We start from the raw sequence: 14,987 nt of genomic DNA, 5'->3' as shown, positions 1-14,987 counted from the left end.
AGAATTAGGCCCTGGAGCTTTGTTTATATATTTTTTTTTTATGGCATATGTGTTATGGGGTACAGAACAGAAAGGGGAGGTACATAGGGATAACACATGTGAATGGTAACAAGATGGTTCACATTACACTCCCAAGAAGGCCTGCCATATTTTTCTTTTTTTTTTTAAACATGAATAATCACAGCGTTTCAAGTTAGGGTAAGCGTCACAAAGTAAAACATCATTAACTAAGGTAAAAGAGTGAAGTTTAGTAGGTATCATTATAACATACGTTAATGCTGGCAAGCTGGTTCGTGTTCACACTTAGGAAGAACTGCGATCGTTACTTATTAAGACATTTCGATTAATTATAAGAGATTTATAGGCGTTTCAAGCATCACAGTGTTCCTAAGCTATGCATGGAATTACAGGCTGCGAACAAGCATTCCCAGTACATATACAAGGTTACGGATAGTTACAAGCTGGAGACCAAGTGTATGGGGGATAATCCCCTTTAAATGCTAGGGTCAGGCTAGTGAGCAAGATATGTCTATGTTAGTTTACAGCAGGCTCTCAATTCTAGCAAGCAATTAGGCCCAGGATTACCCTGCTTAACATGAGATTATTTAACACGGTTCCCTGTAGGTACGGCAGTCAGTCAGTGACCTATCGTCATTAACTGGACATGAATTTAAAGCAAAACAGACTGTAAATATAAAATTAAATATAACATGAAGTGGCATCAGTTCAGATTCATCTGAGGGGTGCTTGTTAGGCAAGACCTGGTCAGCAGTGTCAGCAGGGGAAAGTCCGGGTTTGCGAGTATGTGTAGCTTGCGTGGCAGTCCTCCGGCCTGCTTGCACCTCGCTGTGGAGGGCTGGTGCATCACTGGTGTGTCTCGATCAGCCGATGCCCCGCTTGTGCGCGGGTGTTGCAGTAGGCAAAGGCGTCTGGCAGGGGCAGAGATCAGTAGCCCTCCGGCCCCAGGTTCTGTAGAGAGCTTGCATCTTAGCTCCACGGATTCGGTGGCTCGTACTGGAGTCCGGATCCTTCCCATATCGGGGGTAGCTGGAGCTCCTGATGTTTCTACGCCGCCTGCGGCGTCGGTGCCTCCGCTTATGTGGGCAATGCCGGGGGTATGCCTCCCCGTGGGCTCTCAACCCAGGAGGGCCCGTATTTGCTGTGCGTTGCTGCGACGTGGTAGCTATGCCCTGGGAGGGTCTGCTCGCTCCCCGCTTCTCTCCGCTCCGCTTACTACTCCAGCCCATGGTCGGCCCAGCCCGAGTATTTTGTTGCATCTGTGTTTTGTCTGGTATCGGCCTGGTCGAGAGGTTTTCTGCACCTTTGGTAGGTGAGTGGTTGTGCGTGGGCAGAGGAGAGCTTCTCATTCTCAGCTCCAGACGGAGCCAGAAGGCTGCAAAGATGGCGTCGATGCTGTCGAGTGTAGCGCGTGGCTTCGCTTCTGCAGGAGGCCCACGGGAGTGTTCCGCCATGCCAGGAGTAGTGAGTTGCGGTCGTTGCTTTAGGGCAAGCGGGCGGCCTCCTGGGACCGGGATAACCCCCACCGGTCCATAGGGGGGAGGACAAGGGCCTGCAGCCAGCCTTCCAGCTTCATGAGGCAGTAGGAGAGCGGCCGTCTCTCCCGTTGCTGCCTTGCTTGTAGGCCTCGAGGTACGGTCGGGGGGTTCTCGCTGGTGGGTCTGCATAAGTGGTACCGTCGGGTGCCCCGTAGCTTCACCTGTTGCTGGACAGCGTTATTTATCGAGTTTCGAGCTTTGTTTATATTAACTTTCTTTAGTTGCTGCAGCACCTTGTCTTGAGTTAGCCAATTACAATTTTTCTGCATGGTTTTTGCAGCAAGCATTTGCATATCTCTTGCCATAGGTTCATGCTTAATATATACGGAGGAATAGTTATTTAGAATTTCTGCCTTTTGCTGGTCATCATTAAAGGGACACTATAGTCATCAGAACAACTACAGCTTAATGTAGTTGTTCTGGTGAGTATAATAGCTCCCTTCAGGCATTTTCATGTAAACACTGCCTTTACAGTGAAAAGGCAGTGTTTACATTGCTCCTATGGACTCCTCCAAGTGGGCACTCCTTAGATGGCCACTGGAGGGGCTTCCTGGCTCAGTGCGGCACAGTAGGCAGCACTGCCATTCAGCGTCCCCACGCTCTGCATGGAGATGCTGAATTTCCCTCATAGAGATGCATTGATTCAATGCATCTTTATGAGGAGGTCCATATTGGCCATAACTGCATTTGACCGCGCCCCAGTGCCGATTTCAGCCAAACCATTGATTTCCCTATGGGAAAGCAATGGATTGACAAAAAATCGGCCATTTTGATGTCACAAAGGGGGCAGAGCCAGCACCGGCAGACCCCCGCTGCGCTGGAAATAAGGTGAGTTTTAAACTTATACTGGGGCTAAGGGGGGGCAAGCCACCTAAATCGTGGTGTTAACACTATAGGGACAGGAATACATGTTTGTTCCTGACCCTATAGTGTACCTACACTTTAATTTTTTGTTTTTTTAGTATTTATGTACTGAAACACTTTGGGGTTGGTTTTGCTCTCTTTGGCAATCACTTTTTCATTTTGAAGTTTATGCAAACTTATAGTCTTTTGCACACATTATTGGCTTCCTTCTATCTTTTATAGGATGCGTCTGATTTGTCAGATTTTTTTTTAAAGGCTTTGAATGCCCTTTTCTTATTTTTAATTTATTATTCACTTTCCCACATTGGTTTGTTTTCTTTTATACTTATTACACAATGGTACATACTGAGAAATGTACCTTCCTAATATTTGTTCGAAGATATTTAATTTATCCTCTGTTCTTTTCTCTAAAGAGTTTATGCCAATCAATATATTGTAAAGTCCCCCTTAACACATTGAAATTGGCCTTTTTAAAATGTTTTTTAGTATACACTATGTGCTTTTTTTTTGTTTATTTCACAAATATTTTTTTAATATGCTGGAGTCAAATAAGAAACCAGAGCAGCAAGCAGAAAGGGTGAAATTAATATCGAAGGGAGAATGAGTATATTTAAAAAAAGGAAAAATGAAGGAAATAAATTTGAAAATAGCTGTTGCAATGAGGTAGAAGAGATGTCACATTTTACCCCGCTTGCTAGTCTTGGAGATTTGCTTTTGTCACAAACAGCAGTTAGTCCAAATTTGAGCCAATCTGGTGATCGGTGTGCGATTCGGCTGCATTTCTGACAGAGGGGAATAAAAAAAATAATCTATATTATAGATTTAATATATACATTTGTATGGAGTTACCTTATGAAGACTAATTGTGTGCAAAAACACAATTTGCCATTATTTATCCGTACAATATGCAGGCTAATAGTTCCTCATTCATCCCTCCCTGCGTTCAAAACTCATGACCTCTATACATAGTTAATAATTCCTCACATTGGAACTGATGGATCTTCAGTCTTCTGACTGTCTCCTGAAAGCTTTTTTTTTTTTTTTCTCTATACAAATGCATCTGATCAAAGGATCATATTGAACACAACCGCAAATTATTTGTACATTTTCATCATATCCAGTAAATTGGTCTTTTGAACCTGAGCAATAAATGCATTTATTTTGACATACCTGACCATTGTGCTGTTTCCTTCTTCATTATAAATGTCTGAAGTATTTTTCTCCATTGTTCAGACGATAATGTAGCAATATCCTGAATATATCCAATCTAGTTGATGGCAATTGCAACATGCACTTAATGTCTATACAACTCGCTGCCAGTTACTTTAAAAATTACAGAAATAAATGTATAGAATTGTCCCTTTATAAATGATCTGAGTGCATCATAAAATGTGCATATGGCAGGCGATTTTTTATTTTTTTTTTATATATAGAATATATTAAAATATTTAAAAACCCCTTACTTAAAAATCATAATGCTAATTTATTGTAACTTTGATTACTGCAATAGTAAATAGATTTTCTTCAATTTCTTTGAAACTATTTAGTTAAGAATGTTGTGATGTATTATATGGGAAACTCAAAACATCACAGTTTAAGTGTTTATGGTGACTGACAAAAGCAGGAGAATCACCACCAATAATCTCTAAACAGCTGACAAAAATTGTGATTCTCTGGCAAATCAAAGCCCACAATCTCCACTGGAGGCATCAGAATTAAAAAGTTGAGATCCTTATTATTCCAAAATACTTCGCATCATTTGGGGGCTTCGTGGTGGTGGTAATGTAAGCACATGCCAATTTACTTTGGATGGAAGAAAGTAAACGTTCTCATTGTGTTGTTTCTAGCTTAATGGGTGCACTTGGAGTGTTGGACAGTTACCCTGTTTTGTGTGAAACTACATGATACAGTTTGGCAAAAAAACTAGGAGTAAACTGCAGCTTATTGCTATGATAATGATGCAAGGGGTCAGACAAGCAATTGTCATTATTTGCATTCTTTAATCAAGTCTTCATAACTTACACTGATAAGATACAGCATTTAAACCACTGACTGACTGGTGAAGTGAATAACATTGATTATATCATTACAACACCTTTCAAGGGGTGGGATACATTAGGCAGCATGTGAACAGTCAGTTCTTGAATTTGTCATGTATTGGAAGCAGGAAAACTGGGCAAGTGAAAAGATCTGAGTGACTTTGACAAGGGCTAAGTCGTGATGGCTAGTTTACTGGGTCAGAGCATATTCAAAATTACAATTCTTGTGGAGTGTTCCCAGTATGTAGTGGTTAGTTCCTACCAAAAGAGGTACAAGGAAAGCCCATTGTTGTATCAGCATCAGGGTTATAGGCACCCCATCATTGATGCCCATGGGGAGCACAGGCTAGCCCATCTGGTCTGGGTTCCAGGACCCCAGTCAAGCCACGGCGACACTGGGCAGAAGTGCTCGCTTTGTCCCCTGTTTCAGCTATGAAGCAGTCCTTTAAAGGAAGTACCTGGTCTTGGTACAGCGAGCTCCGCTACAGTAGCCACTGACTGGTCAGAGTGCCTTTTATGACCTCTGTCCACTGGCAAAAATGCCTTCAATGGAGTGTCAGAACTGGACCATGGAGCAATGAAAGATGGTTTTCTGGTCTGATTAATCACATTTTCCTTTAGATCAGGTGGATGGCTAGTAGCGTGTGTGTTGTTTACCTGGGGAGGAGATCGCTGCAGGATGCACCATGGAAAGAATTCAGGCCAGCAAAGGAAGTGTTATGCTCTGGGCAATATTTTTCTGGAAAACCGTGGGTCCTGGCATTCATGAGGATGTTACTTTTACATGTACCAGCTACCTAGAAATTGTTGCAGACCACATACACCCCTTCATGGCAATGGTGTAACTTGATGGCAGTGGCCTCTCTCAGCACATTATGCACCCCGCTAAACTGCAAACATTGTTCATGAATGGCTTGAGGACCATGATAATAGTTCAGTCTGATTGAGCACCTGTGGAATCTGCTGGACATTAAATCTGATCCACCTTGCAACTTGCAGGACTTAAGTATCTCTCTTTGTGAGAGATTCTAAAGGATGCATTCAGAGATCTTGTGGACTCTATGTCTCGAGACATCAGAATTGTTTTGACAGCACGAGGGGAACCTGCACCAAATTAGGCAGGTGGTTTTAATGTTGCTGATTAGTGTATTTCATAATTTAAGGCGATTATCCGTTTTCTAGTTACAAAAAACGTTGTACTGTCTTTAACGTAAAATAAATGGTGGGTAAACACTGTATGTACCATCTTGGGAACTGCATTAGATACTGATAAATATTGAATAAATTGTAAATACAAGACAGGAAAACAGATAAACCTACATTTGGATAATAAACATTCAAAAACAGAAACCGAAAAAGGCAGCTGGATGCTTTGCACACCTACACATATGCTTCCTCTGCATCTAATGAACAAGTGTTATATGTTGATGTGAAATATCCTAGATAACATCTGTTTCTTTAAATTGCTACCTAGAAATGAAACATGAAATTCATGTTTGGAGATTGACCGCTCAGAGGATAAATCCTGCCAGCCGTGAAGAGACGGCAGTTAAATGTCTCTTAATGCAAAAGGTTTTGACACTGGAGAGCCTGCTGCGGAAGAAGCTTAGGACATTTCAGAGGTACTATTCAATTATTGTAACATCATTGAAGCATTTTGAATAAAAAGTTATTAAAGCAATGAAAATATTATACAATCTAATTCTATAAAAATAGAAATGTGCTTAAAAATGAAGGTCTGTATTTTTATTGCATACACTATTTTCTGATTTACTTATTTTATTTTAGACAGATATCACAAGAAGATAAAAACTGGGAAACAAACATTCAGGAACTCCAAAAAAGGGTATGATTTTTCCATATTTTTATCATGTTGAATTGATTGATCTGAGATACACATAAGGCAACCCCTCCTTCATATATTATTTCTCCTCTGATAATTTTTGTATCTTTCATAATGTTTGAGATGACACTGTATGTGCTACATTTATTATTATTATTATTATTATTGCCCTTTATAGAGCGCCAACAGATTCCGTAGCGCTTTACAATATTATAAGGGGGATTATAACTATAAATAGGACAATTACAAGGCCACTTACAGGAACGATAGGTTGAAGAGGACCCTGCTCAAACGAGCTTACTGTCTATAGGAGGTGGGGTGTAAAACACAATAGGACAGGAAATACCAATCAAATAAGGTGGGAGTGAAGCAAAGCTGGAGGAGAGAGTAAAGTGCTGCCCTTTAGGAGAGAGCAAAAGGTATGTGAGGTAGAGGTTACTCTGGGAGGCCATAAGCTTTGCTAAAAAGATGGGTTTTAAGGCACTTAAAGGGAGAATCTAATGGCGGAAGGCAGGCTATTCCATAGGAAGGGAGCAGCCTGAAAGAAGTACTGCAAGTGTGCGTTGGCCGTACGGGTGCGAGCAACGGACAGGAGAAAGTCCTAGGCAGAGCGGAGAGACCGAGAAGGGGCATACCTATGGATCTGTGAAGAGATATGAGAGGCTAGAATTGTTCAGTGCTTTATAGGTATGGGTTAGCACTTTGAATTGACACCCGTAGGATACAGGAAGCCAATGTAAGGAGTGACAGAGGGATGAGGTGTAAGAGGACAGACTAGAGAGGAAAATCAGTCTGTTGGCAGTATTCACTACAGACTGTAGCGGGTCAATACATTAAAGACTGTTGTATTGAATACGAAAATACATTTGTATATTTATCTGACAGTTTGGTTTTTTAGGATCTGTCTTCCCAGCTTCTTTCATATCCGGAATGAAAGAGGGACAAACTGGAGCTGCAAGTTGGGAGTTTAATGGAAAATAATATATAGAAGTATACAAGCAGACCTCTAAGTGAATAAGAAAACACACCCAAAGAGTGTAAAAATAGAGTATACAACCTGAAATTCCTAAAACTGGAATAAATACAGTCTAGGAGAGAAATACAACACAATAGTGTAATACATAGGATAATGAAACACAGGCAGGAGGAAGAGCGACACTCACAAGATGAAGATGAACTTCAGACCTGTCTCCCCAAATAGGGGTACATCCAGAGGTGGGCATCTTCTAACCAAGTAAATCTTAAGGCATATATCAAAGGTCTAGTAACTTAAAAGAAGAGGGATGACAAATAGTGCAATAATGTAGATTCAACCATTTTAATAGGTAAATGCACTTACAAGAAGTAGAATTAAAAAAAAAAAAGAGGCTCATTTCCACTATTAATGGACCAAAAGGAAATCCTTCCCACAAGATGGAAACGAAGATGGCCACAAACAAGGCAGTAAAAATACAATAAATTAAACAAATTAAGTATAAATTGGCCTTTTATGTTGCATGTATACTTCATTTGTTTTAATTGATTTTACAATCTACTTGGAATGATTTTCCTTTGGTCCAGTGAAAGAGGAAATTAGCTGTTTTTTTGTAAGTCCCTCCTTTTACATTACTAAAACCTTTTAAAATATGTTTTAAGATTTACTTTATAAGTGATATTATATATCACTTTAAAAATAAGTTCCATTTACTTCTCCCCCCTAAAAAACATCTATAAATATATATAAATAAAAAAAATATATATTTATTTTACTTTGAAGCAAAATGTGTCAATTAGTAAGAAGAAAACTCCTGTAATATAACCTTTTAATGCCAAGTATGTCTTAAAGGAATGTCTTCAGTACCTGAAGCCATTCCTTTAACACTAGTCTTTCAGTCTGATATATGTAGAAATCCTTGATGACGATATCCCAAAGGAAACTTTTTACGATGTTGTATCAGGTTTTTTTTGTTTTTTTTCCAAGGCACATGCCATTGTGCTCCTTTAAGGTGTTGAGAAATGTTTTTTCAGAATTTGTGTGTATAATAACTACAGAATAAAGTTTAGATGAATGTTGGGGTGAAGTTAGCATTAAAGCATTGCACTCACTAAAACCTTTACTTTTCTACAGCATAGAATAACTGACAAGATTCTTCTTATCAAATGCTTGTCTGTGTTGGGATTTGTCATCTTTATGTTCTTTCTCAATTCGTTTGTTGCTGCAATCCACCTGGACCTTGGTAAGTCTAGCTTTATTCGATCCACAGAAGGAAAGATGAAAACTGTAATAAATCACTATTTTTCCTTAACATAAAATGACAACTTTCTCTGTCAAAACGTCTAATTTGGCAAACCTGAACAATTCTTGCAAAAGCTGTAAAATGTGATTATAATATACCCCGAATGCAAAAGCTAATGTTGTAAAAAAAAATATATAATAAAAAAATCCTTAAACACTAGGTTTCTTTAAAATGAACACTAAACTAAGGAGATAGTCCGCTTATCTGTCAGGATTACTAATTGATCCCGCAATCCAGCAACTGTATCATAACTAGGACTAAAAGGTAACGTCTTACCAGGCCTTAGAATGGCCAGACTTAACGTACCAGAAAATTGTCAGAATACTTGCCGAGGTCGGGGACACAGAATGAGATGCAACGATGAGGGAAAGCTATTTAAAGAGGAGCTAAAGGTGCAAGTCTCCTAACACTCAATATCACAATATGTTTACAGAGATTATATCTAAAGTTTCTTTTTGTTTGTAAAAAAATTTTTTTTTTTTTTTTTTTACAGATATTAAACTTGGTGGTACACCAATTAATATTGGTGATGAAAGGCAACATACTATGTTTGCATTTTGTTTCTCTGTACAATATAACAAAACTAAGCTGATAACAGAAAGTTAGAACCATTAATATTTTAGAATTTTCCAGACCTGTGTACCTACCATCAGAGTTTCATTAAGATACCTTTATATCATGATTTACTCTTTAACTAAACTGAGCAGTTGATACAATCACAGAGCATTTTTCCAAGATGCCAGTGACTCACTTGAAGCATCTGTGCAAGTGAACATACACCAAATTTTCTTGATAAGGTTTGGTTGGATAAGTGACTCTTGATTAAAGAGGATTTAAAGATGGATGACCATTTGGAGCAAATATGTCAGGATACCCTGTGTGCTGGCTCCTCTGGATGCCTTTAGGGGAATCAGCAGCCAGTCTGTCTCCTCCCTTGGGCTTCTTCTATTCCTCCAGCAAAATTGTCTCTGGGAAATATGGCTCCACCCTTCTTTATGATGTGGCAAAGGTGCTTCGATGTCATCAAGCAAATATAGTCATATACCATTACTAGCAACAGCGAGTCACATTTGCGGGTCATGGCTTCACACGAGTCACATCATAATAGGTTGTTTGAGCCTAGTTCTTTGCCTTGTTGAGGTTCTAATGTATAGTCCCACTAGAGTAATCATATTATTCATTTTGGTTTGGTTTGTCTTTGACTACTCTCCTCTTTGTTATCCTTGCTTGACTTTTTGTTTTCTTGCTCTCCTGATATTCTAGTTCCCATTTAATTGGCTTGCCATTGATTATTCTCTCTATTTTATGTAAAATACCATTATACATTCCAGTGTATTCCAAGGTCACACACTGTGTGTTGGGTCTCAGATAGGTAACAAAAGATAAGCCAAAAAACATACTGAAATATGGAATTTACTTGTATGTATCATAGGTTCAGTGTAAACTTATTTGTAGGAACACATATAAGCATTTATTTTAAGTGCAGATTGGATTAGCCGTATTAGTCCAGTAGACAAGATGCCAAAATGCCAGAGTATTGCAGTATGCAATGATACCTATTTAATGGACTAATATAATATTTCAAAGACAAGCTTTCGAGTTTCCTCTCTTCCTCAGGTTGACCCGAGGAAGAGAGGAAACTCTCAAAAGCTTGTCTTTGAAATATTATGTTAGTCCATTAAATAGGTATCATTGCATACTGCAATACTCTGGTATTTATTTTACATTACATTTTTTTAATTTTTTTTATTTAAGCAGTATTTTATTTTAAACTGTAAACCTGGGTGAGAACATAAAGAAAACCTCACTGTGATTTTGTAGGTAGACATTGCAGAGGAATAATGGGTGAAAGGGGTGATTGTTTATAATCCATGTATCCAATACAATCTGTTCCTACGATTTGGTTGAACCTCTAATTTTTATCGAGTTTATTTAAATAACTCCGCAGTATAGTATCATCGTTAAAAAAAACAAAAAAAAACTTTTGATTGAATCTTCTGGGTTTTCCTTGTTCTATGGGGGCGGCTATCTTAAAGCATTATTGGTCAGAAGCTCAGATTAGCAGACCGAAAACCATGATTTAATTCAATAGCACCAGGCCTTGCTTTGGCCCATTAGTGTTATGTGGTCCAGTTAAGGAGGTAAAAATATATTCTCAAGCTGGACTATATTTAACTAGTGTAACTGTCCAGGCACTCAAACAAACAGGAACATCTTGACTCTGGTTGCTTCCTCTCAGAGCACCACTTGGAATGGGAGAATATAATTTTAAGTTCCTTCCTGACACCAATCCCAGAGCCAAGTAAGAGAAGAAAGACTGTAAATTGCATTAACCACCTCACACTAGACTCATTGGAAGCCACCCTTCCTTAATGAAAATTTATGGAAATATAAGGGTGGATAAAAATGTTAACATTGACTTATTTCTGTGTATGAGTGTGTGCATGTTTGCAGTGTGTCAGTCATCAATTTGATATATAATTAAGTGGATTTAGTAAAGGTTATAATATTTAACGGGCTACCTTGCTAAAGTAATCTAACCTGGTTATATCTTTTGTGCATCACAGGGTGGATTGCAATTTTGGGTTCATTATGGTTGCTGGTTTTGGCAGATATCCATGATTTCGAAATCATCTTGCACAGAGTGGAATGGGCAACTTTACTCTTCTTTGCAGCATTGTTTGTACTAATGGAGGTATGTTGTCTGAAAACTGAAGGGTGGGGTGCTTTTTTTTTAATCTCCAATGTAAATCATTTGATAAAGTGCAGAGCCATCCATGTAAGATTTTATGACCCCGAACCCGAGTAACAGTTCGGGTTCGGTGTTCGGCGATTTAATGGCGCGTTTTGAAAAGCTGCAGGGCAGCCAATCAACAAGCGTTTGACTCGTGTGCCCTTAGAAGGTATCACAGCCATGCCTACTAATGGCATGGCTGTGATTGGCCAGTGCAGCATGTGACCCAGCATCTATGTAGGGGCATGTCTATTAAACAGTGAGCAGCCTGTGGCTGCTCACTGTTAAATTGTATGTATTTTTTTAAACGGGGCCCCCACTCATGACGTGCGAGTGGGGGCTTTTAATCTAAATGGGGGACCTATTGCCCCCCCCAGCCACCACCCCTGTGCAGCAGGTGGGGGCACCAAAGTATAAAAAAGGGGGAGGACATTTTGTGCGGGTGGGGGCCCTAAATAAAAATCGGGGGGGACCTAATGTCCTCCCTCCTGGCCCCCACCCCTGAGTAGTGGGTAGGGTCCCTAAATAAAAATTGGGGGGGGGGGACCTAATGTCTTCCCTACTGGTCCCCACCCCTGAGCGGTGGGTGGGGGCCCTAAATCGCAATTAGGGGGGGGATCTAATGTCCTCCCCCCTGACCCCCACCACTGAGCGGCGGGTGGGGGCCCTAAATAAAAAATTAACCCCTCTCCCCCAGGTGACTAGGGGTCCCCGAACCCCTAGTCAGCCCCCTCACCAAAAAAAATGAATCCCTACCTACCCCCCCACCCTAAAAATAATGAGGGGGGAACCATTAGCGAAGTACCTGAAAAAAATTAAATAAACTTCGCATTTGATGTTTTCTTTCTTCTAAAATCTTTTTTCAGTCCCAAAAAAAGGCCAAATAAAAAAAACGATAACCACCCAAAAAATAAAAAAAAGCGCAAAAGAAAAATCCATCTTCAGACGGAGCTCTGCAGGGCGGGGCAAGGCTTATAAAGCCTTGCCCCGCCCTGCAATTAGGCTCAGAGCATTCTGGTGGGTTTAAGCCATCCAATCAGAGTGCTCTGACAGGTAAATGTAAGTCTCTACATTTACCTGTGACAGTACTCTGGTTGGCTTGAAATCCACCAATCGGAGTGCTCTGTGTCATTTTACACAGTGTGGAAAAGTTCTTTGGAATTTTCCCACGCTGTGTAATTTGACTCATAACACTCTGGTGGATTATGGATTTTTATTTGGCCTTTTTTGGGGGCTGAAAAAAGATTTTAGAAGAAGGAAAACCTCAACATTTTTTTTTTCTTTTACTTTTTTTTTTTTTTTTAACAGTGAGCAGCCATAGGCTGTTTAATAGACATGCCCCTACTTGCGGAATAGCGAGTATGGGCATAATTTACTAATACTAACTAATATTTACTTAGTATTAGTACATTTGTCTGAAAGACCAATTCAGGTCTTTCAGCCTTTTAGTAGATAGCTCTCCAATACAATGGGAATTAGGGAGTTATCTACTTACTCATTCCTGTCATTACATTGACTGGCCAAGTAACTTACATTTTATATGAATGTGTGTTACTTGATTGTTGTAAGTTTTGCAAATGTTTACAGCTGAATCCTGGCAATGTTTGTATACTTTTTATTTAAAATTGTATACAGTGTAACATTCTTCTTCTTCCACTGGGTAAGTATATTAGTACTTAGGCAATACATTTGACTTCCTTTTGTAGCCCTCTAGCCCTTTCCAGGACTTTTTTTAGAGCCATTTTAGTGCCCAAAAGTTCGGGTCCCCATTGACTTCAGCTGAAGTTCGGCCGAACTCGAACATCCAGGTGTCCGCTCAACTCTAATCGCGACAAAAAATAGGGCAGTATTACGAGTGTGGTGGGTATGGCCTTCACTTAGAATTGAACCTACATTGAAATGGAAATTATTGTAATAAAATTTGTATGCTGAGGTACATATTCCAGATGGGCACAATGAAAAAATCTGGAAGATACAACTGGGATTTAAATATTGGCTATGTCCTAGTGTGGGTGACGTTAACTTTGTCAAAAATTTACCCATGTATTATTTATGTAATTTTAGGAAACCTTTTTCATGGGCTTAATTGGCTAACCCACCAGTATTGCCATGCAATTCAGAAAAAGCTTTTCACTTCCTCCTTCTCTTCTTCTTGAAAAAAAGTGTTGAAAGAACACCTACAAAAATACTGAAATCAAAAGTAAAAATGTATTTATAAAATCCTACTTACAGACACTTCTATATTCAATTCCTTCCTTAAATAGAATTTTGTTATTCACAATTATCAAAACTTTCTTTTCTTTCCCCGCGCACCTTCCCTGCTTTAAATTTCCTGTAGGCACCTTGGATGATTTACTGCATAAATAAAATATATGCCGCAGTTAACTTATAGCAGAATATTATTAATGATAATATTAATCATTAGCCATGGACTGCATTAGAAAATATAAGGAGACTCTATTCTAAAACCTGCAGTAGATGGCAAAATAAATCTGTGAATGTATTGCTGCTTGGTAATTGATCTCGCTGTTAATTATTTTCATGAACACGATACATGAACATACCGAGGCTTTTTTTGCCTTTAATATTTTATAACCGTGTCCTCATAATTAGAGTTGGAAAGATGCAAAACACAAGCCTTACTAAATTAAAACAATTACAAACATGCTGTTGAAATGGGTATCTGCTTTATGTGATAGGAAAAAAATGTTTCAGAACAAATTAAGCCTCCTGCTTGAAAAGAACTAGTCCTTTTGTATTATTACCAGGAAACCATAACAATGGCGGTGGAGTGACACAGGGAACATATCTTAGAAGTAACAAATCGCTTACAACCTTCTGTTCATCATTACAAAACATCTCTTGCTACATACCGTGAACTGCCTAAATTGTGGCATTCTTCAATGCACTATGTGAAAAAGAAGGAAAAGAGTAAATAGAGTATTGAGTCACTAAGAGGTTGGGATGATTCATCTGTCCTCGACTCTTGAGGATGATGGGTTTTTAATTGCTTTCCTGAAGAATTGTATGCAACAATGTTGCAAATGTAATTAGACGTTAAGTGATAAAAGGAAACCAGAAGCAAGAAAAATGTTGTGTGAGTCCATTAAACCTACTGTATATTGTGTGTATGCATAATTTATACCTACATAAAAATGTATTTTACATAGATTGAGACTTTGGAAGAGACTCCTTAAGGCACATGGTAATCATAGTTTTAAAAATGTGAAATGTTTATTAAAGGGACATTCCAGACTTATTAAAAAAAAAAAAAAAAAACTTTATTAAAAATTAAACACCGGAAATAATTTTTTGTTTTAAATTAATCTGGAAATGCCAGATCTACAATTAAAGGGTTACACTAACCCTTTTAGCTTAAACTGTAATTTAGATTTTCCATGCCCCATTGGGTATTTTAGGCTAGATTCCCCCCATTATAAAGGAATGGCAAAAGTGCTAAACTCCCACCGCTAGGCTTTACTCCTCCATCCAACCAAGGGCCTCGAATGGAAGCATTCGATTGGACCATTTTACCTGCTCAGCGCACTTGGGAAAGTTTTTATTCTAGGAGTGCCTAACCTGACTTTTCCCTTTTTTGATACACTATAATATATTTTTAATTTTGCTACATCGTATTTGCACTTTTGTAGTTGTTTTTGACCATTCCAATTTGTT

The 14,987-nt window shown here is 39.0% G+C and overlaps 1 protein-coding gene across 2 annotated transcripts in view; it reads left to right on the top strand.

The window, feature by feature from the left end:
- Positions 1-14,987, top strand: part of OCA2 (OCA2 melanosomal transmembrane protein) — a 300,931-nt gene that overhangs the window by 210,060 nt on the left and 75,884 nt on the right. For both annotated transcript variants that reach the window (XM_063459252.1, XM_063459243.1), the window contains exons 16-19: positions 5,934-6,081; positions 6,248-6,305; positions 8,410-8,518; positions 11,146-11,273. In XM_063459252.1, coding sequence (XP_063315322.1) covers positions 5,934-6,081; positions 6,248-6,305; positions 8,410-8,518; positions 11,146-11,273 — 443 coding nt within the window. The remainder of the gene's footprint in view (positions 1-5,933; positions 6,082-6,247; positions 6,306-8,409; positions 8,519-11,145; positions 11,274-14,987) is intronic.

This window comes from Pelobates fuscus, chromosome 1 (assembly GCF_036172605.1).
Source record: "Pelobates fuscus isolate aPelFus1 chromosome 1, aPelFus1.pri, whole genome shotgun sequence".
Classification (NCBI taxonomy): Eukaryota; Metazoa; Chordata; class Amphibia; order Anura; family Pelobatidae; genus Pelobates; species Pelobates fuscus.
Note: the sequence above shows the minus strand (reverse complement) of the source record. Positions and strands in the feature narration are given on the sequence as shown.